General features: G+C 42.6%; 1 protein-coding gene across 2 annotated transcripts; it reads right to left on the bottom strand.

The window, feature by feature from the left end:
- Positions 1 to 1,043: 1,043 nt before the first annotated feature.
- Positions 1,044 to 23,029, bottom strand: GABRP (gamma-aminobutyric acid type A receptor subunit pi). 2 transcript variants are annotated; one of them, XM_067730155.1, is made up of 9 exons: positions 22,977 to 23,029; positions 22,386 to 22,504; positions 17,902 to 17,969; positions 16,915 to 17,132; positions 15,191 to 15,273; positions 11,643 to 11,780; positions 11,014 to 11,166; positions 10,330 to 10,517; positions 1,044 to 1,346 (listed from the first exon to the last, which is right to left on the bottom strand). In XM_067730155.1, the coding sequence occupies exons 1-9, from the start codon at positions 23,027 to 23,029 to the stop codon at positions 1,044 to 1,046; spliced, it is 1,323 nt and encodes a 440-aa protein (XP_067586256.1). The 2 variants fall into 2 exon arrangements, with proteins under 2 accessions (XP_067586256.1, XP_067586257.1); XM_067730156.1 differs by lacking the exon at positions 10,330 to 10,517 and having other exon boundaries at positions 1,309 to 1,346.
- Positions 23,030 to 25,318: the final 2,289 nt, after the last annotated feature.

Genomic DNA, 25,318 nt, shown 5'->3' on the forward strand with positions numbered 1-25,318 from the left:
ACTGAGTTCCGGGGAATTTACTTAAGCCCACATTTTATTTTATTTTATTTTTTTAAACATCTTTATTGGAGTATAATTGCTTCACAATGGTGTGTTAGTTTCTGCTTTATAACAAAGTGAATCAGCTATACTTATACATATATCCCCATATCCCCTCCCTCTTGCATCTCCCTCCCACCCTCCCTATCCCACCCCTCTAGATGGTCACAAAGCACGGAGGTGATCTCCCTGTGCTATGCGGCTGCTTCCCACTAGCTATCTGTTTTACATTTGGTAGTGTATATATGTCCATGCCACTCTCTCACTTTGTCCCAGCTTACCCTTCCCCCTCTCCGTGTCCTCAAGTCCATTCTCTACGTCTACGTCTTTATTCCTGTCCTGTCTCTAGGTTCATCAGAACCATTTTTTTTCTTTTTTTAGATTCCATATATGTGTTAGCATGCGGTATTTGTTTTTTTTTCTTTCTGACTTACTTCACTCTGTATGACAGACTCTAGGTCCATCTACCTCACTACAAATAACTCAATTTTGTTTATTTTTATAAGCCCACATTTCATTGTAATCAAAACCAAAAACTAGAATATGTTATTCCCTAAATAGGCAGCAATGTATTTTATTTTATAAGCACTGTAGAGATTTAGTAAATAGCATGTGTGATTAATTTAGAAACAACCTCTGACACTTGACTCAATACACGTAATAGCTTCCTTTTCATTTTTTATATGAGTTAAATGCAGACCAGGGAGCCACTGGGCAGTCAGTCCTGAGTAGGTTTGTAATCTTGGGCTCCATGGGAATATCTTTCATAAAAATAAAAAAGGAATGGGTTGATGTTTCTATTAAAAGATTCTGTAATGCTAGGACTTCTACACAGCTTAAATAATGGTTGGAGGGGGGTTCATTGTTTGAGGAGAAATGCTCAAATGTTATTTTAGTCACTTGTGGCGCCACTGGATTAGGATGCACACTTGGTTTAGAATATCGTTTACATCATTACTTTGTTCTGTTGAAGATCTATGACATGCAAACAATTCAGCATACTCTCAAAAATACATGTAGTATGCCCAGTAAAATACATTGGCTAGCATAAAAATCAAAGGAAATAGGAGTTTGGAATATCGATCAACATTACTGGGGTTTTGAATTGTGAAATAATCAACAATCCTGCCCATCTTATCTCGGAAGATGAACTTGAACTTGTCACTAGTTTTCATTGTCAGGTCACTGTAGTCAACGTTATCGCTGGAAATTTCAATGCTGGCCAAGCTGATCTTCCGTTTAAAGGTGGAGATGGAGCTGTTGATGATGTTAGTGATGTTGACTTCTTCCACTTCCTTTGCCTTCCCCTAGTTCATAAACAGGGCAGTTAGATTGATAGACTTGACTCAGCAAAATAAGTAAGTGGGTATTTATATACTTAGAGGCCTTAGTATTGAATAATTAGGTTTAGGAGAGACCAGTACTGAGTGCCTCATAAATTGGCTGGTAAGCAAGATTTGGCAGTCCTATTATCCTGTTTATAGGCACCTGTCCCTAGGTCATCAGCTTGTATAATGGGAAGAATAACCATTGCCCATTCTAGGTGTGCAGGGCTGTGTGGTAAATGTTAATTGCTCAGACCTTGAAGCTAGCTGACCTAGGTTCAAATCCCATTCTGCCTCTCACTATTGTGAAATTTTAGTCACCTTAATCCCTTTAGAACTCAATTTCCTTGCCTGCAAAATGTTGATGACATTAATACTACCTCTTGAGACTGATGGAAAGATTAAATGGCATAAATTATGTAGAGCATTTAGTAGGTGTTTGATGAATTCCGTTCTATTCCTGGGAGGAGGGAATAATTGACTATGAGAGTTAATAGAAATCAGCAGTGTCTTAAGGACTTTGCCACACAAACAGAAATAGTGATGCTCCTTGCAGTCCCATGGAGTTGCCATTCTCCACCATGGCTGGGACAACATAGACTTGGAAGAAAACTCCATGGTACGCAGAGACAACCTGGTCTGGGAAGAAAACTCCATGGGACACAGAGGCAACCTGGTACCAGGGCAGAGTCTGGGTGGGGTGGCAGCAGCCATTGTTGACTCTTACTCAGGCAGCACATCAGAAGCAGCCCAGGACTCTGACAGTGGCTGATCCACCATAGCTCACCACCATACCCCATACACACAGAGCATCCACACAAGTCCCGCTTGCCCTGTTGTTTGGCTCCCCGACAGGGCAGGGGTGGCAGAGGCTGGGGGAATGATCAGCTATGAAGGACAAAGGGGACTTGGACTCAAGGCTTCATCTGAGCAGAGCAAGGGCAACAATTGCTGGTGCCTGCACAGGCAGTACATCGGAGGGCAGTACACTCGGCCCTCTCTCTGCAGCCTACCCAAGCCGAGAGCCCCCACAGGCCTCCCTTGCTTCAGCACTTCCCCAGTGCTGGGAGAGGGGAAAACATACATTTAAAGGGGACAGAGCCAGCATGGGCCCAACCCTCAGGGCTTCTGCTCCAGCTCCTTGGGAGCAGATCCCACCACCAATAGGGTGGTGATGGCCACTGAGCAGAAGGGAAGTCACACTTCACAACAGGCTCTAGCTCTAGGCCCTCCATTTCCAGTCCCACCTTCTTCCAGCAGAAGGTGGCAGAAGGTGATAGCTGCCAGCACACCCTGAGGAAAGACATGACATGCGTCAACACCAAATCCAGCAAAAGCAATGGGCACATGTGCTCTGTATAGGGACACATCCACATAAGGATGCTCATGCAAGACTGCAATAGGTAACTCTTTCACCTAAACTCATAGAGGCAGAGACATTTAAGCAAAATGAAAAGGCAAAGGAACTGGTCTCAGTTGAAAGAGCAAGAGAAACCCCCGAAAAAATAAATAATGAAACAGAAATAAACAATACCAGATAAAGAATTCATAACATTGGTAATAAGAATGTTAACTGAATTAGGGAAAAGAATAGATGAACGTGGTGAGAATTTTAACAAGGAACTAAAAAAATATAAAGAAAGACGCAATCTTGGGAATTTCCTGGTGGTCCAGTGGTTAAGACTCCATGCTCCCACTGCTGGGGGCCCAGATTCAATCCCTGGTCAGGGAACTAAGATCCCACAGGCCACATGGTGTGGCCAAAGAAAAAAAAAGACCCAATCAGAAATGAAGAATTCAATACTGAAATAAAACTCACACTAGGGCGCAGTGGTTGAGAGTCCGCCTGCTGATGCAGGGGACGCGGGTTCGTGCCCTGGTCTGGGAAGATCCCACATGCCGCAGAGCAGCTGGGCCCGTGAGCCATGGCCGCTGAGCCTGTGCGTCTGGAGCCTGTGCTCCACAACGGGAGAGGCCACAACAGTGAGAGGCCCGCGTACCGCAAAAACAAAACAAAACAAAACAAAAAAAACCTCACACTAGAAGGAATGAAGCAGACTAACTGATACAGAAAAATGCAGAAGTGGTCTAGAAGATAGAAAATGGAAATTACCCAATCAGAACAGCAAAAAGAAAAACAAATTTTAAAAAATTAGAATAGTTTGAGAGATATCTGGGATAACATCAAGTGCATCAGTGTTCACATTATAGGGGTCCCAGAAGGAGAAGAGAAAAAGAGAAGGGGATGGAAAATGTATTTGATGAAATTATGACTAAAAACTTCCCAAACCCAAAGAAGGACCAAATATCCAGGTACAGGGAACACAGAGGGTCCCAAGCAAACTGAACTCAAACAAACTCACACCATGACATAATTAAAATTCCAAATGTTAAAGAGAGAATTCTAAAGGCAACAAGAGAAAAACAAAGAATCATATACAAGGGAACCCACATAAGGCTATCAGCTGATTTCTCTGCAGAAACTTTGCAGGCCAGAAGGGTGTGGTATAATATATTCAATGTGCTGAAAGGGAAGAACCAGCAACTTAGGTTATATTACCCAGCAGGATTATTATTTAGAATTGAAGAAGAGATAAAGAACTTCTAAGACAAGCAAAAACTAAAACAATTAATCAATAATAAGCCTACCCTAGAAGAAATGTTAAAGAGTCTTCTCTAAGTGGAAAAGAAGAATCTAGAGGAAAGGGAAAATCCCACTAGGAAAGGCAAATATATAGTAAGAATTGAGGACCAACCACTTAAGCCAGTGCGAAGATTAAAAGACAAAAAATTGTAAAAGCAACTATAACTGCAAAAAACAGTTGAAGGATAAACATGAGATGTAAAATATGACATCAGAAACACAAAATGTGGGGGAGGGGAGTAAAAAATGTAGATCTTTTACAGTGTGTTTGAACTTAAGTGACTACAAGTTTAAAACAAGTAGGTATAGTTATAGGTCAATATATATGAACTCCATGGTTGCTACAAGTCAAAAACCTACAATAGATACACAAAAACTAAAAAGAAAGGAACATAAGCATAGTATTAAAGGAAATCATCAAACCGCAAGGCAAGAAACAAAAAGAGAAGAACTGAGCAGAACCAGAAAAACAACTGGAAAAGAGGTAATAAAATGGTAATAACTACATACCTATCAGTAGTTACTTTAAATGTCAGTGGACTAAATGCTTCAATCAAAAGACATAAGGTGGCTGATTGGATTAAAAAACAAGACCCACCTATATGCTGCCTACAAACGAGGTAAATACAGACAGACTGAAAGTGAAGGAATGGAAAAAGATATTTCATGCACACAGAAATGACAAGAAAGCCAGGGTAGCAATACTCATATCAAACAAAATAGGCTTTAAAACAAAGTCCATAATGAAAGACAAAGAAGGGCATTATATAATGATAAAGGGATCAATACAAGAAGAGGATATTACACTCGTTAGCATAAATGCACCTAATATGGGAGCACCAAAATATATAAAGCAAATACTAACAGACATAAAGGGAGAAATTGACAGTAATACAATAATAATGCGGGACTTTAACACCCCATTTACACCAATGGACAAATCATCCAGACAGAAAATCAGTAAGGAAACAGTGGTCTTAAATGACACATTAGAACAGTTAATAGATATCTATGGGACATTCCATCCCAAAACAGGAGAATAAACCTTCTTTTCATGTGCACATGGAACTTTCTCCAGGATAGATCATATGGTAGGTCACAAAACAAGTCTCAGTAAATTTAAGAGGACAGAAATTATATCAAGCAGTTTTTCCAACCGCAACAGTATGAAACTAGAAACTAATTACAGGAAGAAAATTGGAAAAAAACAAAAACATTTGAAGACTAAACAAAATGCCACTAGAAAACCAATGGGTCAATGGATACATCTAAGAGGAAGTCAGAAAATACCTCAAGACAAATGAAAATGGAAACAAAACTTTCCAAAATCTATGGGATGCAGCAAAAGCAGTTCTAAGAACGAAGTTTATAGCAATACAGGCCTTTCTCAAGAAACAAGAAAAATCTCAAATAAACAATCTAATCTACCATCTAAAGGAATTAGAAAAAGATGAACAAGCAAAGCCTAAATTTAGCAGAAGGAAGGAGATAATAAAGATCAGAGAGGAAATAAATAAAATAGAGGCCAAAAAAATAATAGGAAAGATCAACGAAACAAAGAGCTGGGTTTTTTAAAAAGATAAACAAAATTGATATAAACCTTTTAGCCAAGCTCACCAAGAAGAAAAGAGAGAAAACCCAAATAAAATAAATGAAAGAGGAGAAATAACAACTGATACCACAGAGATACAAAAAATCATAAGAGAATACTACAGTTATATGCCAACAAATTGGACAACCTAGAAGAAATGGACAAATTTCTAGAAACATCCAGCCTGCCAAGACTGAATCAAGAAGAAACAGACAATCTGAACAGACCGATCACTAGTAGTGAAATTGAATTTGTAAAAAACAAACAAACAAAACTAAACTAAAAAACCTCCCAGGAAACAACAGTCCAGGATCAGACTGCTTCACAGGGGAATTCTACCAAACATATAAAGAAGAGCTAATACCTATCCTTCACAAACTATTCCAAAAAAACTGAAGAGGACAGGACACCCCCAAATTCATTTTATGAAGCCACCATTACCCTGATACCAAAACCAGGCAAAGACACTACAAAAAAAATTACAGCCCAATATCTCTGATGAATATAGATGCAAAAATCCTCAAGAAAATATTAGCAAACCAAATCCAACAATATATAAAAAGGATCATATACCATGATCAAGTGGGATTTAGTCCAGGGATGCAATGATGGTTCAGTGTTTGCAAATCAATCAATGTAATACACCACATTAACAAAAGGAATGATAAATATCACATGATCATCTCAATAGATGCAGAAAAAGCATGTGATAAAACATCCATTCATGATAAAAACTCTCATCAAAGTTGGTATAGAAGGAACATATTTCAAAATAATAAGGGTCAATTTTTACAAACCTACAGCTAACATCGTACTCAATGATGAAAAGCTGAAAGACTTTCCTCTAAATTTAGGAACAAGATAAGGATGCCCACTCTTACCACTTCTATTTAACATAAATAAAAGACATCCAAATTGGAAGAGAAGAAGTAAAACTGTCACTACTTGCAGATGTCATGATACTTTACATAGAAAACCCTAAAATCTCCACCCCAAAATTATTAGAACTAATTAATTTAGTAAAGTTGCAGGATACAAGATTAATATACAGAAATGTGTTGCTTTTCTATGCACCAATAATGAACTATCAGAAAGAGAAAGCAAGAAAGCCATCCCATTTAAAATGGCATCAAAAAGAGTAAAATACCTAGGAATAAACTTAACCAAGGAGGTGAAAGACCTATACTCTGAAAACTATAAAACACTGATGAAGAAAACTAAAGATGATACAAAGAAATGGGAAGATATCCCATGTTCATGAATTGGAAGACATAATATTGCTAAAATGTCCATATTACCTAAAGCAATCTATGTATTTAATGCAATCACTATCAAAATAACCCATGACATTTTCCCCAGAACTAGAACAAATAATCCTAAAATTCATATGGAACAAAAAAAGACCCCAAATTGCCGAAGCAATCTTGAGAAAAATGAACAAAGCTTGAGGTATCACCCTCTCTGACTTTAGACTATGCTATTATAAAGCTACAGTAATCAAAATAGCACTGGCACAAAAACAGACACACAGATCAATAGGACAGAACAGAATTGCCTATGGTTAATTAATCTATGACAAAGGAGAAAAGAATATGTAATGGAGAAAAGACAGTTACTTCAATAAGTGGTGCTGGGAAAACTGTACAGCTTTAAAAGAATGAAATTAGAACATTTTGTCACACCATACACAAAAACAAATTCAAAATGGATTAAAGACCTAAATGTAAGACCTGAAACCATAAAACTCCTAGAAGAGAACATAGGCAGAACACTCTTTGACATAAATCATAGCAATATTTTTTGGATCACTTTCCTAAGACAAAAAGAAACAAAAGCAAAAATTAAACAAGTGGGACCTAAAATTAAAAGCTTTTGCACAGCAAAGGAAGCTATCAATAAAATGAAAAGATAACTTACTGAATGGGAGATAATATTTGCTAATGATATGAACAACAAGGGGTTAGTATCCAAAATACATAAACAGGGACTTCCCTGCTGGCACAGTGGTTAAGAATCCACCTGCCAATGCAGGGGACACAGGTTCAAACCCTGGTCCGGGAAGATCCCACATGCTGCGGAGCAACTAAGCCCGTGCGCCACAACTACTGAGCCTGCGCTCTAGAGTCTGCGAGCCACAGCTACTGAAGCCCACACACCTATAGCCCATGTTCTGCAACAAGAGAAGCCACGGCAATGAGAAGCCCGCGCACGGCAATGAAGAATAGCCCCTGCTCGCCACAACTAGGGAAAGCCTGCACACAGCAACGAAGACCCAATGCAGCCTAAAATAAATTAATTAATTTTTTAAAAAAGTAAACTAAAAAAACAAAATAAAACAACAAAAAAAACCCAAAATATATAAACAGCTCATACAACTCAATATCAAAAAAAACAAACAACCCAATCAAAAAAATGGGCAGAGGACCTGAACAGACATTTTTCCAAAGAAGACAAAAAGATGACTAACAGGAAAATGAAAAGATACTCAACATATCTAATTATTAGAAGAATGCAAATCAAAACAACAATAAGATATCACCTCACATCTGTCAAAACGGCTATCAGCAAAAAGTCTACAAATAACAAATATTGGCTAGGATATGGAGAAAAGGGAATCCTTGTACACTGTTGGTGGGAATGTAAGTTGGTGCAGCCACTGTGGAAAACAGTATGGAGGTTCCTCAAAAAACTGAAAATAGAACTACCATATGATCTAGCAATTGCACTCCTGGGTATATATCCAGGTAAAAATGAAAGCACTAATTCAAAAAGATACATGTATTCCAATGTTCACAGATGCACTATTTACAATAGCCAAGATATGGAAGCAACCCAAGTGTCCCTCGACAGACAAATGGATAAAGAATATGTGATATATATATATATATATATGAAATATTAGCTAGCCATAAAAATGAATGAAATTTTGTCATTTGCAGTAATGTGGATGGATCTAGAGAATATTATGCTTAGTGGAATAAGTCAGACAGAGAGACAAATACTGTGTGGTATCACTTATATGTGGAATCTAAAAAATAAAACAAATGAATGTAAATAGCAAAACAGAAACAGATTCACAGATATAGAAAACAAACTAGTGGCTATGAGAGGGGAGAAAGAAAGGGGAAGGGGTGGGCTTCCCTGGTGGCGCAGTGGTTGAGAGTCCGCCTGCCGATGCAGGGGACACGGGTTCGTGCCCTGGTCCGGGAAGATCCCACATGCCGCAGAGCGGCTGGGCCCGTGAGCCACGGCCACTGAGCCTGTGCGTCTGGAGCCTGTGCTATGCAACAGGAGAGGCCACAACAGTGAGAGGCCCGTGTACCGCAAAAAAAAAAAAAAAAAAAGAAAGGGGAAGGGGCAAGATAGGGGTATGGGATAAGGTGATATAAACTACTGTGTATAAAATAGATAAGCAGCAAGGATATATTGTACAGAACAGGGAATATTAGCTATTATTTTGTAATAACTTTTAATGGAGTATAATGTATAAAAATACCGAGCCATTATGCTGTACACCTGAAACTAATATAATATTGTAAATCAACTCTACTTCAATTAAAAAATAAATTTAATTTAAAAAATAAATAATTTTTAAAAAAAGAAAGCCTACAGGGAGTAAAATAAATGAAATACCTATTCTTTGGCTGGCACATATGATCATTTGCCTTTGGTACTTGAGTAATATAATTGTGAAACCTTGTTCACAATAGTTAAACACAAGAGAAAAGGCAACTGGATCTTTGGGCTATTCTGAATCCTCATTTCCTCACCATTGGACCCTGTGCAGTCCTGGCACTTTGCTGAAGTAGGGCAGCTCTTCTGCCCTGGATCCGTATCATTTTTTTGCCTGTTAACAGGAGCTTTAGTATGCTAACGTCTATCAAATTGGGCTTCCAAAGAATCCCAGGGTTCCGTAGGCCTGCAGAGAATAATAGTTAAGGGCATGGCCCGTTGCCCACTTCAAGTGGGAATAACAGGTAAGTGTCAGGCTTTGGAGCCAAGCAGATTTGGCTGGTGCGAATCCCAGCTCTGCCTCTTACTGTCTGTGTCCCCTTGGATAAGTCACTTATCTTTCCATACTTGAATCCCACAACTATAGAAATGGAGATAGCCTTACTGGGTTGTTACGAGCATTTTAAATGACATAATATTTTCAAAGAGCTTGTGACTGTGTCTGGCACATACATGCTCAATTGATAATAATCATTATTATTATTCTGAGAGCTGGACCATGGTGTTTCACAGCTAAGTCAGATAATAAGTCTTTCCCTGTTAGCAGAAAAATATGCTAATTACGAAATTTGCCACAATTTAATTTTTCCATACATTTTTCAGTAAACCATTACTTGTATAATTTAGGAAAACAAAAATGTGACAAATGAATAAATATTAAATACATATTAATCTGAAACATAAGCAGCGATCATGTTAGGTTTGATACTGGGTTTTTCATGGATGCTTTTTCTTGTGGTTGTGATTTTATGTTGCATACACATAACACCGTTATTTTCTGCTGGAAATTTAAACATATTAATATCTCACTGTATTTGGTGAAAAGAGCAGTCTTTTTTAAAAGGTGTCATGACTTCCAGATTCCCCCAACTGAACAAGGATGAGAATCACTGGTGCAAACTGAATCACTGGGGGTCGGGAACCAGGTCCAGGTCATCTCTACAGACCAGTATATGTCACAGGTGATGAATCATATATAGGGCCCTCAAAATTCTTACCCTATCTTTGGCTGCCATCTGCTGTAGGGAGCTGTAGTGGGCAACTGCATATTCCAGGAGGGCCCCAAACACGAAGCTAAAGCAGATCCCCAGGTACACGTCAATGGCCTTTATGAAGCAGTTGGTGTTCGGAAGAGAAGTGCGGGACCCAATCATCAGTGTGGTCATTGACAATACAGTGGTCACTCCTGGGAAAAAAAGTAAGCAATGTACCCACGTCAGTGGGCAGTGAACCTTCCATCACCCCGTGGCAGACTGTCTCCCTTCAAGACTTGGCAAGGTGAGGATAGGACTCAGAAATGGAGCATAGCTCATTCTGAAAAGTCTGTGGCCTTCTGAAAAAGGGTTGATTTGTCTATTTTATACAGATATGAGTGATATGATTTTCTAAATGTTTCACCTTCTGTCTTCTCACTGGAGGGAGGAGTTCAGTAAACAAAATAACAGACAATAGGCCATCGAATCACAATTCTCCCTTATCTGTCACTGTCAAACACAAGTTTAAAAATGCATTATTCCTAAAATAGTCTCTCGGTCTCTCTTTCTCTCTCTGTAAAAGAGTCTCTCAAGAAACCAGCTCCTGGAACTGCCCTGGGAATATCAATGAAAACAATGGTAGAAGGTAAAAAAAAAATAAGGACCTAATAACCCAGTTCTTAGAAATCTCCCGTTGGAGCTACTTACCAATGCAGGTTCTTGCAGGAACTGAATCAAGGGAGATCCAAAACGAAACCCAGGATAACACCACCAGGAAAGTGGAAGGAAGATAAGTTTCCAAAATGAAATACAGGACATTCCTCTGAAGCTCAAATTGCAAGACCAGTCGTGTATAATTTCCTGATAGGGTGAACAAGGGATAGGAAATCATCCCTGCTCACCTAGCAGAGTGGTTTCCCTGTGGGATGTTTAACTTCACTATATTCACATGAAGCCATCTGTTGTTCACCAAAACATAGTTAATCATGAACTGTCATCATAGTTTCAATGAAAGAAATTGCGGTTGTAGAGAAGGGGATTTGTGGGAATGCCCTCACCCAGGATCCTCTTCTTGTGCCTTTCTCTGTCATAGTATTCCTGCAGCATCATAACTGCTGGTTTCCTTGACATCTACTTCACTAGACTGTGAGCCCCTTGGGGACCTTTTCAGTAGTAGGTGTGGAGCAGGTAAAAGTGCCGAGCCCAAACCCTCCTGCCCCACCGCACCTCAGAGGGGTTCCTGGGCCCCAAAGGGACCAAGTGGAAAAAAGATGATACTTCTGACTCAGAATACAGCTCAGCTATTTTGCTTTTGTGCAGTTTGTCCCACGAGTTACCTGTTTCCTGCTGCGATCTGGTAGCTAACGTGAAATATTGTTGTACGGTGTACTGAGCAAGCCGCAGGTTCTCCAGCCCGCGCACAGAGTCATTCCCTCTCAGCCAGCTGAACTCCACGTCATTCCCATCATAGCCCCCTGGCAAGTGAAACAGTGCCCTGATCAGCAGAAGGTAGCAGACTGAACTGGTCTGGAAAATGCTGTGATATGGAGGAAACAGAAGCTCTGTCTTGATGGTGCTAAGTCCAAGGATGATCCCATGCAAAATTGGGCATGATTTCTCAAGTGTAATTGCAGTGTCTACTCAGAATGAGATGACCTGCTAGGGCTTTTCACCATCAGCTGAGAACCGTTTCTATGCTAAGCATCGTATAGACCTGGTAGATGATAAGCAACTAGAAATGGCCTCTATCATTATTTAAATGATATTTTTGAACATGTATCTGTGAACCCACAAAGGCCTGTGCTAGACATTGCTTTTCAGGACAGTCTAACCCCTCGGAGGGGGTTCTCAGGGACTTTACAGTTGGTCTATTCATATTTTCATATTGGCATAAATGCAAAAACAAAAACAAAAAACCTTCAGCCAGCCACATTATTGATGTGTGTCAACATAGGTGTTTGATAAATCCCAAAGCAGTTTTACCAATATAGCTGATGATGGTAATAATAGCTACCTTTTATTAAACATTTATGTCCTTTACACATTATGTCTCTAAGGTTCTCATGAGCTTGCAATGTAGACCTGCATATTTCTTCATTATTTAAAGCTTTTTAAAAAAATAAAATAGAAATGGATCTTATACTTGATATATATAAAGTAGAGCTTACATTTTTCCTCAAATGTTATTATTCAATAAATGCTGTGCCTTAGAATTGAGGAACTATAATGTTTTGCCCATTTTATACATGAAAATTATCAGATTCTGAGAGGTTGCATAAGTTTCTCAGGATACCAGTGCAAATGAAAAACAAACCAGGATTGTACCTCAAAAAAGTTGAATACCAAAGCCCATGGATGATGATAATAATAATATCTATCATTTAGTAAGCAATTACCTTTCTAAGTGCTTTACAACATTATCATCTCATTTAATCCTCAAATGATACCTTTGAGAAGATAGATGAATGGTTAATACGCACATGAAAAGATGCTCAAATCATTAGTCATTAGGGAAATGCAAATCAAAACCACAGTAAGATACCACTTCACATCCACTAGAATGGCTGTAATTAAAAAGACAGACAGCAACAGATGGTGAGAATGTGGAGAAGCTGGAACATTGCTGGTGGAAATGTAAAATGGTGCAACCACTTTGGAAAACAGTTTGACAGTTTCTTGAAGACTTAAACATAAATTTAACCCAGCATTTCAGTCCTAAGTATCTGTCCAACAGAATCAAATCATGTCCACAAAAGGACCTGTACACAAATGTTACAGCAGTGTTATTCATAACAGGTGAAAGGCGGAAACAAGCCAAAGAGACTTGTACTACTTGTATTCTTTTGTCTGGAATAAAAAGGAATAAAGCAGTAAAAAGGAATAAAGTACTTAAAGTACTGATATATGCTTCATCATATATGAACTAAAAAACATTATGCTAAGTGAAAGAAGCCGGATGCAAAAGACCACATGTGGTATGAGTCCATTTATATGGAATATCTAGAAAAGACACATTCATAGAGACAAAAGGTGTATTAGTGGTGGTCTGGGAGCTGGTGGTGGCAATAGGGAGTGACTGTAAATGGGCATTAGGAGTCTCTTTGGGGTAATGGAAATGTTCTAACAATGGAATGTGGTAACGGCTGCACAACTCAGAAAATTTACTAAAAACCTTTGAATTGTACACTTAAAATGGTTGGATTTTATGGTATGTAATTTATACCTCAATAAAGCTGTTAAAAATAACTCTTTGAGTCAAATACTATTATTTTTCCTACTTCACTGATGAGGAAACTGAGGTTAATTCTACTCACCCAAAGTCACCCAGCTAGTGAATGGAAAAGCCCAGTGATTCTGGTACCTGTGATCTTAAACCTGGAACTTCATTCTCCAAGGCTACTGAGAAGTGGGATGCCAGTGTTGGGACTAACATTTTGTTAAGTCTTAACCTATGGTATCCACTGTCTGTCAGTGGTTATCTCCGCCTCCATAGGGGGGAGAAGTAGTCATGAGCTCTTAGAGGATTTCCAGGTAAAAATTGTCTGTGCACTTTCCCTTGGAAGCACGCCCTCATTTACTGAAGCCAGCTGTCCAAATAGGCCTAGAATCCCAAAGAAAAAACATATCTAAAAAAGTAAGTTGTACAAGCCTCTACTTAGATACTTTGCTATTACAACTGGTAAATGTTCACAGTCATTACATTCTCACTGCTCTGTCCCTGAGTGGATATGGGCAATTGTGGGATGGTATCAATTCTTGTCTAGGGATGGTGTTCAGGAAAAATGCCCTTGGTGAGGTTTCTGTACCCAAATAACTGCTGATAAACATTCAATGAAAGCTTCCTCTGCTCACTGGGGACGATATTTGTGCAAGCAGAGTGCTGAAGTTTCCAGGAGAATCTCACTCCTGGGTTTTGAGATGAGCACAGCCATCCATGGAGGGCAATTGCTTTTTCTATGTGGGGCTGAAAATGAGTTCTCTTTTTGATAACCTCAAGTTTTAGTCTGCCCCCAAACAGCTGTATTGCTTCAAGAAGGTTTTGCATGCATTTAATCAATAAGGTAATTAATCTGCCTGCCTGAGTCTTTAATTAAATGTCTACCTCTGAAAAACGCTGCCTCATAATGGTTGTGTTTCTTGGATGTTGGCCACTTGTGTCCTTATGTAAGAAGTGCCCAGTGGTTTCCAGCACTTGACTGTAGTTTTTCCTTCTTGCACGAGCCATGCCTTGATACCTTGATAACTCCTATATGCGGCATTTTCTTCTCAGAACACGTATCACTGGTGCCACCTCCCCATGGTGGGCATTTCAGAGTGGTTTACTAAGGAATCATGGAGATCACTCACGGTGCCAGGAGTTCATTTGACACACATCAACTTAGAGTAAAACCTCCTTCCTCATCACAAGAAAATCCCCAGACTGCAGTTTAGATGCCCACTTGCTGACATTACTAGATTAAGCTTTATATATATATCAAAACAATTTATTTTAGAAGGTGGAAGCAGTCTTGCAATAAATGTCAGTGATTGTTTTGTATACTTGCCATTTCTAACTTCTGCTGTGTTCTTTCTGGCTTCCATGAGTTAGCAGATTCTGAGGCCCCCTCCTAGTCCTACTGACCCCTGTTTGCTTGGCTGTCTTATCCACTTTTAGGTGGAAATATTTGGTGCCAATGCACAGTGGTCCTCTCCCAAAGATGTAATACTGTAAGGTTTGGTTTTGAGCGGTCTCCAGATCTCTCTGGATGTACACCCAGAAGGTCTGAACCCATTGTAATCAACATCAAGGAGAGAAAGGCCACTAGGTATAGGACACTCTTCATGAAAGCACAGATCTGAGTCACCCCAGAAAATCATCTAAGGGGCCCACACGATATATACTCACAGCTTTCTAGTTGCAACTTGCATGTCTGTGTGTCCATGGGGTATTTAGACAGGTCCATGTTACATGCAACGGTTGTTGTGATTCTAAGAAAGGAAAAATGATGGATTCATAGAGAGTGTTATGAGGATGCTATAGAAAGTATACACTCCCTCTTAAGGGCCACTCCAAGAGAACTTTCACCTTGACTCTTACAGTGAATGTGTGACTTGGTGCCTACATTCAAAGCAGTCCTGAGTTTTTCTGTGCTAAGTGACACCTGTGAGACTCAGTTAAAGCTTGGGGTCCAGAGTGGAGGAAGTTGGAATGTTGGCAATTCAGAGGCAAACTTGCAACAACATTGCAGAACAGAATAATTCACTGGCTTGTTTGAGATGCTTTTTCATTCAGTTTTGAAACTTATTCTTCAGGAGAGACCCATAAGGAGTCCGTGCCTATGCAAAATGCTTCGCATGAATTATCCCTTTGAATTTTTAAAGTAGCTTTACTAGGTAGGAAATATTATTATTCTCCTTTTGCTGCTGAGGAAACTGGAGCTCAGAGAGTCAAGTAACTTACCTAAGGTCACAGAGCAAGAACTTGCCCCCAAATCTGTCTGACTCTAGAGCCAGGCTATTAATCATCATCCATCACTTGTAATCCTTGTACAGGATGCTGTGTTATGTGCCGTAATACAGACAGACACACACGCACATGCACACACACACACACACACACACACGTGCTGTGGGAATACGAGGAAGGGGCACCTTAATACGGACTGGAGTTGGGGTGGAGGGAGAGGTCTATTGGACTTCTTGAAAGAGGTGCTGGGGTTCTGGCTGACCTTTGCAAAACTCAGTGCAGCTGAGGAGTGTCAGATAAATGGTCCGAAACTTCAGCTCATTGCTTAGCTCAGTCCTTGTTTTATAACTTCAGCCTCTCACTTGGGATTTAAGACCAGCCTCATGAATATTTGGTTCCTGGCCTTCTGCTGAAGGCCTCTAGCAGTGTTTGCAGTCCTTGTCCAGCCCTGGCACAGGCAGCGATGAGTCCTCCGCCTGTGGGCTGCCTTACATAGCACTTTGGGGGCATCTTCCCTGTTCCTGCCAACCAGCGGCTCGATGAACGATTGGGTGGGAGGAAGTTTTGGCCTCAGGGATTTGTAGAAGGGGCAAAGGGGAGCCTGTGACTATGGGTGGTGAGGCTTGGAGGACTATGCTTTGCTTTTCTGTCTGTACAAGAATGACTCAGCTAAGTAAAGATGTATTCTTAAGCCACCGCCCACCCCGCTGAGCCCCATGAAAGGAAAGTTCTTTGTATCACCTCTCTGTTTGCTCTTGCTGTTCCCCTTACCTCTTCTTGGCGAACTTCCGTTAACTCTTTAAGATTCAGCTCAGGGTCCTGTGAAAGCATCCTCTAACATCACCCCAAATCACTAACCTACTCTCCACCTTGGGGCCCCAGCGCCCTGACTTCCTTTCCTTATGTGTCTGTGTCAGGACAGTGTCTTATTCAGCTCCATATCCGCAGTGTCCAGCACGGGCCTGGCACAGAGCACACATTCTCAGTAGATTCTTGTTGAGCCAAACTGGACTGAGAAAGGGCCCTGCTGCTCTGGGGACAGGGATCTAAGAAGGCAGGCACATGAGAAGCGTAGGTGGTTATTCGAGCGCTGTTCAGAATTCCTTTGCCTTTTCTCCCCGCTCTTTCCCCCTCCAACCCTGAGGTCGCAGGTATCCAATTACCTGAGAGCATACAGGACTGTGCCATTGGAGAAGAGGCGGATGAGCCTGTTTCCCACAGTGACTTCATGGAGGAAGGACTTTTTGGACTCCACGATGTAAGTGTCTGGCACCCAGAGGAACTCCACTAGGCGTGCATCCAGAGTGAAGCTCTTGTCGCCTTCGAACACCAGCCGCTGGTCTGTCCAGCGCTGTCTGAGGTATATGGTGGCTGTGTAGTCCTGAGGGGGCAGCCGGTGGGGAGGAAATGGATGGAGGGAGAAAGCTCAGAAAAGGGAAGGAAAAGGGTCAAGTCTTACTCCCCTACCCACCTCCACTGAGGTCAAGAGCACGTACTACAGTAGACATGGGTAAATAAAGTTTGTCTTGAGGTGGTGGCCTGTAGCAATAAGAGAACAAAGCACCTTATTGATTCTGGATAGTAACGCCCACTGCCAAAAGGGGGCCCCACAGGAGCATGTTCAGGGTCTTAACTTACTTGCCCTCGATCACAGAGGCCACACCAAATTGTTGAAGGTTTTGGTGAGCAAGGTGCTTAGGTTGTCCAGGATTTACCCAGAGTCCACAGTGGACCCTCTAAACTGCCTTTAGTGTCACCTTATCTATAATGTGTTGTCTTAAGTGAGAGGACGGTTGAAAGCAGTTACGTGATTGTTGGTTTTCATCAGCTTGTCTCCCACTCTGTGAGGGACCATGTGACATTCAGGCTTCCCCCCTGCACTTTTATTCTTGTCCCCCACTTTTATCCCTCACCAAGTACACCAACTCCACTCCCTCATTTCTCCCCTCCTAGCCTTTGAATCCACTTTCCTTCTGATACTCAGAAGATCTGTTTTACAAGCATCTTCCACTGTCTGGAGTTTCAGGATAGGTCTCCAGCTTCTGCCATTCCAAGTAAGTCTCTGTTCTGCTTTGAGTAGCTAGAACATGTGTCCTCATAAAACACAGGAGAGGGGCTCCTTGGGTGGAAGATGAGGGGGCCACACTTACCATGTTACTCTCTGAAATACTGGAAATACTTGCAATGTCCAGAGTCAGTGCTATCTGAACAGGTTCTCCTAAGAATGAAGAAAAACCAGAAAGACTTCCATAGAAACACAAACAGATTTCCTAACCCTACATTAGCACAGTTAAAAAATAAGCATATATTAGAAAATTATGCCTATTGGAAACTTTTAAACAATTTAGAAGTATATAAAATACTTCTAAATAAAAGGTTAATTTCTATCCTCCCCATCTCAGGAGGAACCACTATGTAGCGTGTGCCTCCCTTTTGTATGAAAAAAATACACAAATATGTAGTTAGCTAAATACATAAGAGAGAGACCACACGATTAATTAGTGTATATTTTAAAGAATGTAGCGGTATTTGCTACTTCTTACTTGGAGATTTTTTCCTATGGTGCTTGCAAGGGACTCATTAGAAATGTAATAGAGATTTGGTAATTTGTACACAAATATATTTCCCCCCCCAACCAAGTAAATTTACCACAAGATGGCATTCAAGACTGCTCATGGTTGAGCTCCCGCTCACCTCCTGACACTCTCCTCCACCTCCTTTATGCTCCAAGAACCCTAAACTATTTAGAATTGCAGAGCTGTCCACGTTTCATCTGGTGTGCAGATGTCGGGCCTCAATCCTGGAGTCCCAGCAGATGGGCCAAACTCCTGAGAGGGCCTGTCTTAGCTCTCAGGACTGAGGTTTGGGAGCCACGATACTCGGCGGCCAGGCCAGGCCAGGGACGTTTACTCCTCCTTAGGCTGGACATGTGGAACAAAAGCCCAGGAGTCAGAAAGACGTGAGTTTCGATGTGGGAAAAGTTACCAGGTCCTTCAGAACTGCAGTTTTCTCACCTGAAGGTTTGAATATAATGCTAATGACATCAGAGGGTCATGGACAGGGTTAAATGAGACTAGGTGTGTGACAGCTTCTTTGCAGGGTGGTGGCAAGAGAGAATGGACATGAAGTGCCCGCCTGGCTGGACATCTAGAAGGTGCTCAGAAATAATTATCTGTACAAAGTCCCCAGCATTGTTCCTGTCACATCCTACCAGGCACTTAGTAAACAGCATTTCCCTTCCCTTCCCCTCTCCTCCGGTGATCTTAGCTAATTCTGGAAAAGCAAAAACTTTCCTCACCAGGTTAACAGATAGAGTAGCATTCACTTGCAAGATAACTGGGGACGCCTCTGGAAACTGACAACGCGTTAACCAGGAAAAGGAGAGATCAAATTCAAAGGACGCTTAGAAACAGCAAACTGGGGGGAATCAGACAGAGCAGCCTAATGATCGATTGAAGGAAACCAAGCCACAGGATATATAGGTAAGAATTTGGAAGTGGAGTTTTAAAGCCAAAGCAATTAACAATAATTAACTTAATACTTAGTGTTAATACTTGGTGGGAAAGGGGGAGATCTTTGAGGGCAGACACTGGAGGGTGCTGAAGGAGTTATGGTGCTAAGTGGCTTTCTGCCCCTCAAGGCAGCAAGGTGCAGTGTTAAGAAGAGGATCTTAGAGTCAGAGTGTTTGAAACCTCTGCTGGCCACATCATAGCAGTGTGACCTTGAACAAATTGCTAAACTTCTCTGTTCTACAGTTTCTTACCTGTAAAATAGAGCTACTAATGCTAGCCAGCAAGGGTTGGGTTGGGAAGGTTACAGGATCTATCTTATATGCCTGGAACACAGTGGGCAGTGGGTCAGTGTTGGTTGCCCCCCTCCCCGCCCCTTAAGAAACATGGAGAATGGAAAACACACAAGAGCTCCAGCCTCAGTGTGGGTTTTTGTTTGTTTGTTTAGTTTGTTTCTAGGTAGTCTAGTCTAGGCCTTCCTTCAGTTGGCTTTTTTATAGACCGGAGTTTGCTCCTTCTTCCCCTTGAGTTATAAAAGTTAGCTGTGCCACCAGAGGGCAGCTTTCTCCTAGGAAAGAGGTCAAAGCCAGGTTCTGGGCAGAGTTCAGGAGGGCCTGCTTGCAAACCTGTGCTGTCCAGCTCAGTCCCTGAAAAACCCTGTAGAGGTCTTGTCACTCAAGGACATCAGGGTCCGAGAACTGGGTGGACAGACATTACGGAGAGCAACAGTCCCTCCGTGGGCCTCGAGGCTGCCTTGTAAATGTAGGTTCTGTAGAAGGCAGCGTGCCACAGGCTCGTGACAAGGGGTGGGGGTTGTGCCTTCCCCTCCTTTTGACTGATGACCCCTTGCCCCATTTTTGCCCCAGGTGGATCTGGGCCTCACGTCCCCTTAGGTCCACTCCAGGCTCAGAATGGGCACCTTGCCCTAGGACTCTGTACCTTGTTGGCCCGTGAGCAAGCAACAAAAAGGGCAGTGTTGGGCTTCCCTGGTGGCGCAGTGGTTGAGAGTCCGCCTGCCAATGCAGGGGACACGGGTTCGTGCCCCAGTCCGGGAGGATCCCACATGCCGCGGAGCAGCTGGGCCCGTGAGCCACGGCCGCTGAGCCTGCGCGTCCGGAGCCTGTGCTCCGCAACGGGAGAGGCCACAGCAGGGAGAGGCCCGCGTACTGCAAAAAAAAAAAAAAAAAAAAAAAGGCAGTGTCCTGGCCTAATTGTTTGGGATCTGGGAGGCAGAGAAATTGTTGAGTGGAGCCAACCAGATGTGGAGACTCATGTGCTTGTCATTAGTGTTCAGTTGCTCCTGGGAAAACCAGAGGAGGTTGAAGCCCCCCAAGGTCCCTTAACATAAGGACCTCAAATCCTAATTGTGTGGCCAGGAAGCTGCGTCTCTCAGATCTCCAACCGAAGGGGGTGTGATTGGCCCTAGCTGCTGTGCTCTGAAATCTTCCACCACACTTGCTTGGAGGCCATGCTTCCCATGGGCTGCATCCCACCAGGGACTGAGCATGGCAGGAATACTAAGGCAGCCCTGTTCCTGGGAGGCACAGAGATGGGAGACTCCTCTGATGGGAACTTTAGCTCAAGAACTCCCTGGTGGCCTTTGCAAACACACTTAGAATCGCACTGTAGTCTAAGACTCCTCCACCAGCCTTCCTTCCCTCCCTCCCTCCTTCCACTGGGGTCAGACCTGCATTGTGGTCTGACAGTTCTCCAGCTTCCTCCTTTTTCTGCCCCATATTTTGTCACAGATATGGCCCCAATAAATATCTTGCACGGATAATCCCCTCCCAGTGTCTGTTCCTCAGAGGACCTGGACTGACCCACTAATGCTAGATCTGACCAGAGAATTTTATCATCTGAAGGGAGGAGCAAGAAGGAAAGGGATGAAAATAGACTGCATCCTGATGCTGTATTTACACACTTCATTTCATTCAGTCCTCCCTGTGAGGCAGATAATGTGACCCCCAATTACAGAAAGGGAAACTGAGGCTCAGAAAGCTAAGATGCTTGCCCAGCAGTAGAGCCAAGGAGCCAAACTCGGGTTTGTTCCACTCCAAGGCTCTTTCTACTAGTTTCTGCTCGAGGTAACAAGACATTAGTGACCACATTGGTTCAGTCTTGCATTTTACAAACAGAGAGGCTGAGACCCTGTGAGGAGGTATGTGGTGGCCTCATTCTTTCCCTCCTTGCCGCATTCTTCCAACAAATATTAATTGATAATTTGCTATCTGTTAAGTACCGAGATGCTGCTGGGTTTGGTGAGGTAAATAAAGCAAGACTCCCCCAGGGGACTGCAGCCTAGAGCTGAGACAGACATAAAGCCAGTGACAGTATCACCCGGTAATGGCTATGACTTGGAGATATGTTCAAAACAAAGTGTGAAGAAAGGGGATGGGGCCTGGAGGAATCTGGGTGGGCTGCTCAGAGGAGGAAGCCTTTGATCTAAGACATGAAGGAAAACTGACATTTCACCAGGGAGTCAAATTGGAACAAGCCATTCTTGACAGGTAAACAGTCTCAGCAAAAAGCACGGAGACCAGGGAGGCCAAGGAGGTCAGGGGGCACATTTGTAGCAGGGCATAGTCGGGAGAAGTTGGGGAGATGAGACTGACAGACAGAGGCTGGGCTGGGGAGCGCCTGGTGTGCCATGCAAAGGGCTCTGGACTGTATGCTGAGGATGCTGGGAAGCAGGCAGGTATTCTGAGCAGCAAAGGACCCAGGGGGGTCATCCAGTTGACAGAGTAGAGGGTTAGCCTTGAGGAAGCAGGCTGAGGCAGGAGGACCAGGTGGAGTAGTCCTGGTGAGACATGGTGGGTTCCTTGAATAATGACACTGGAAGTGTGGGCAGAAGGCGGACAGCGTGTGTGAGGTTGTGAGGGGGCTCTAGGAACCTCCTCAGTGGGGAGGAGTATTTCTGTATCCTGCAGGTGAAGAGACCAGAGAAAGTGCTTTCTCCAAGGTAGCGTGAAAAATCATTGGCAGCTGTCTGTATCCATCACTGCCACTCCTTAACCAGTGGCAGGTCAGAAAACGCAGTCGACTAAAACCTCCTGAAACCTTTGTCTGCATATTGTCTCTGTTCCTATCTTTTTGAATTGATGTCCTAGGCAAAAAGAATGACCTACCACCAAAATTGGGCCTGAGAAACTTGTTATATCCTGCTGTGAGATTCTCAAAGCCAGGCAGGGACAGCTTGTCACTTCTGCTGGCCTTGATGTTAAACTGATTCCCCTGGATACACATCCTGGAAAAGAAAATGGGTTTCGGTGCACAAGCTTGCTTACGTGTGGATAAACATGCATACACACAGACTTGAGCTTGTGTTTGCATGTCTGTGTGTGGTTGTGCTCAGATACGAGCAGTAACTTCCCCAAAGAGAAATCTCTGATTTTCAGCTGCTGAATTAATACATGTCCCGATCCCACTCCATTTTATTACCCATTTGCTATATATCACAGTGTCATGCTAATTTGGGAACACTCCAAGCACCTTCCCCCCCAAACCCAAGGGGTTCATCCATCTATGACCCTTTTGGAAGCTTGACTTCTCCAGATAGAATAACTGGCAAGAAGTTGCATTTGTCCTGGTGCATCAGGGAGGTGAAGGCCTGACGTTCTGTCTCACCGTTGCTAAGTAGAAAGCGCTGCTGCCCCTCCCACCACATGCAAAACCCAAAGCAGTTCAGCTCAAAGCCACCGTGGGGTAGCAAAGCTCACCTTCCAGTGAGGAGACTCAGACACAGGAAGGTCAAGTGGAGACTGTGCCTCATGTTGAGGAGCTGCTTATGCAGAGAGGGGCTGAAGTAGAAATACCTGGGGAAACAGATGGGGTAGGTGAGAGGCAGACAACCCAAAAGGCTCACCTCCTCCCAGCCCAGCTTTTCTGTCCTGTGGGGCGTCAGTTACAGCATTTTCTCCACGTCTGTGGGGAGCAGCCTCTTCCCACACCTTTCCGTTTCAGCTCCTGCCCCCTGAATGTCATCCAGGAGTGACTTCATTTTGAAGGATCACATTTTAAATCCAGCCCAAATAAAGGCTGAGGACTTGTTTAGAGGGTGGTTCACCAGAGCAGAAATATAGCTGGTCCACCCTGAGCTGCATATCTGGGGATCCCCAGGACTGTCCTCACCCTGTCCTTGTCCTGACTTTGCCAGGAAGGACATCCTCGACGACACACTCCCCCTGACCACGCCATGTATCTGAGGGTCTAGGCCTGTTAAGCAGGTCACGTAGCCAGGAAATGAAAACTTCCCGAGGACCTCCATGTGCCAAGGAATGTGTTAGGTACTTTCCCACAGATCTTCTTGCTCTATCCTCACGGTGGCCTTGTGAGATGGGCAGGTTAACCCCTGCATTGTGTTGAGGAAACAGAACTCACGGAAAGGTCACTGTGCTAGTGAATGTCAGAGGAGACTGTGAAGCCAGGGCTGGCTGCCTCAAGACCCAGTCCCACTGGCTGCTCTCCCAACCTCCTGGACCTGCTCCCTGGGTGCTTTGAAGCAGTTCAGGTGCTGTGGGTGAGCACTGTATGCGTGCAGACTGTCAGGGTAGGCATGGCCCAGGGGCATGGCCTCCTCAGGTTTGGGAGCTGCTGTCAGATGTCTCTGAGAGAGCAACAGACAGTCAGGCAGGTGAGCCTGTGACCCGTCACTCTGGTGACAGCAGAGTGGAGGTTCTTGGGGCGGGGGTGAGGGCTCAGGTTGCATTCCCAGGCAGATCCGGGCTGGGTCATACCCTCTGCTTTGGTAGCTTCTGTGAACCAGGCCACTTTCTAGAGTCTTGCCGTGCTGGGGCTTAGGGTGCCATTCAGCCATTAATTAACATTATTTTACTTACAAAACAAACACATGCTTATTGTAGAAATGGAAATGAGATAGAGATGTATACAGTCAGAAGTGTAAATCTCAGTGATGTGTCATTGTAGGGTTATCAATTTAACAAACGTACACTCTGGTGGGGCACATTGATGGTGCAGGAGGCCGCGCACGTGTATGGGGCTCAGTTTTGCTGTGAACTTAAAACTTCTCTGAAAAGTAAACTCTCTTAAAAAAACAGTGTAAATCCCTCCCTCACTCCTCTCTAGTCTCATACCTCCGAGATGACCACTGTTAACAGTTGTTTTATCCAGACATCTACTATGTTTATATATAAACATATATCTTTGCAGGAAGAAAAATATTTAACAGCAAAATTGGGATGATAGTGTGCATATATTTTTGCTATTTACATTTTCACTTAATAATAAAGCAAATCTTTATTGAATATTGAATGCACGCTTGTACTGTGCCAAGAACCTCTCCAGTCCTCACAACAACTTTTTGAAGTAGTAACTACCATTCTCATTTTACAGATGAAGAAACTGAGGCTTAGAGAGGATAAGGAAAGTCCCAAGGTTACGTAGCACGTGAGGGGCAGAAGTGAATCCAGGTAAGCTGAGCCAAGAGCTTTTTCTTTTTTTTAGCATTTTTATGGTTTTGTTTATTTCACTTGCACCTTTTTTTAAAAAAATTGAAGTATACTTGACTTACAAGTGCTTTTAATCACTGCACCTGACACATGCTCTTTCCCAATGTCAGTGGGACCTTTCCATGTCAGTTCCTATAGATCTGCCTCATTCTTTCTGATGGCAGCAAGGTATTTCATAAGGTCAATGTATTAACATTTATATAACACATGTCCTATATAGATACTAAGTTATTTCCAAATTTTTTACTGTTACAAAATCAGTAATGAACATCTTTGCACATATGTAAGCTCCTATAATTCTGCATTCTGTCATGTTTCTCTACCTCAGTCTTTTCCTTCTCACACATCAACAATACCATTATCAATCCACCAATGGTCACAATCAAACTTTCTCCCTTTTGTTCATTTCCTCAACCCTTGTCCTTCCCCTTATCCTCAGTATCGAGTTTAAGAAGCAGAGGTAGTTCCAACATGTGCAGGTTTCCACTCCCATTCCCAGAATCGCTATCACATAAATACCGTGAGCTCCAAACTTCTCATATTAGCCTCCTTCCTACACAGGCACGGTTCCCCTGTCATCAGTCTCTTCAGTA

Source organism: Pseudorca crassidens, chromosome 3, assembly GCF_039906515.1.
Source record: "Pseudorca crassidens isolate mPseCra1 chromosome 3, mPseCra1.hap1, whole genome shotgun sequence".
Lineage (NCBI taxonomy): Eukaryota > Metazoa > Chordata > Mammalia > Artiodactyla > Delphinidae > Pseudorca > Pseudorca crassidens.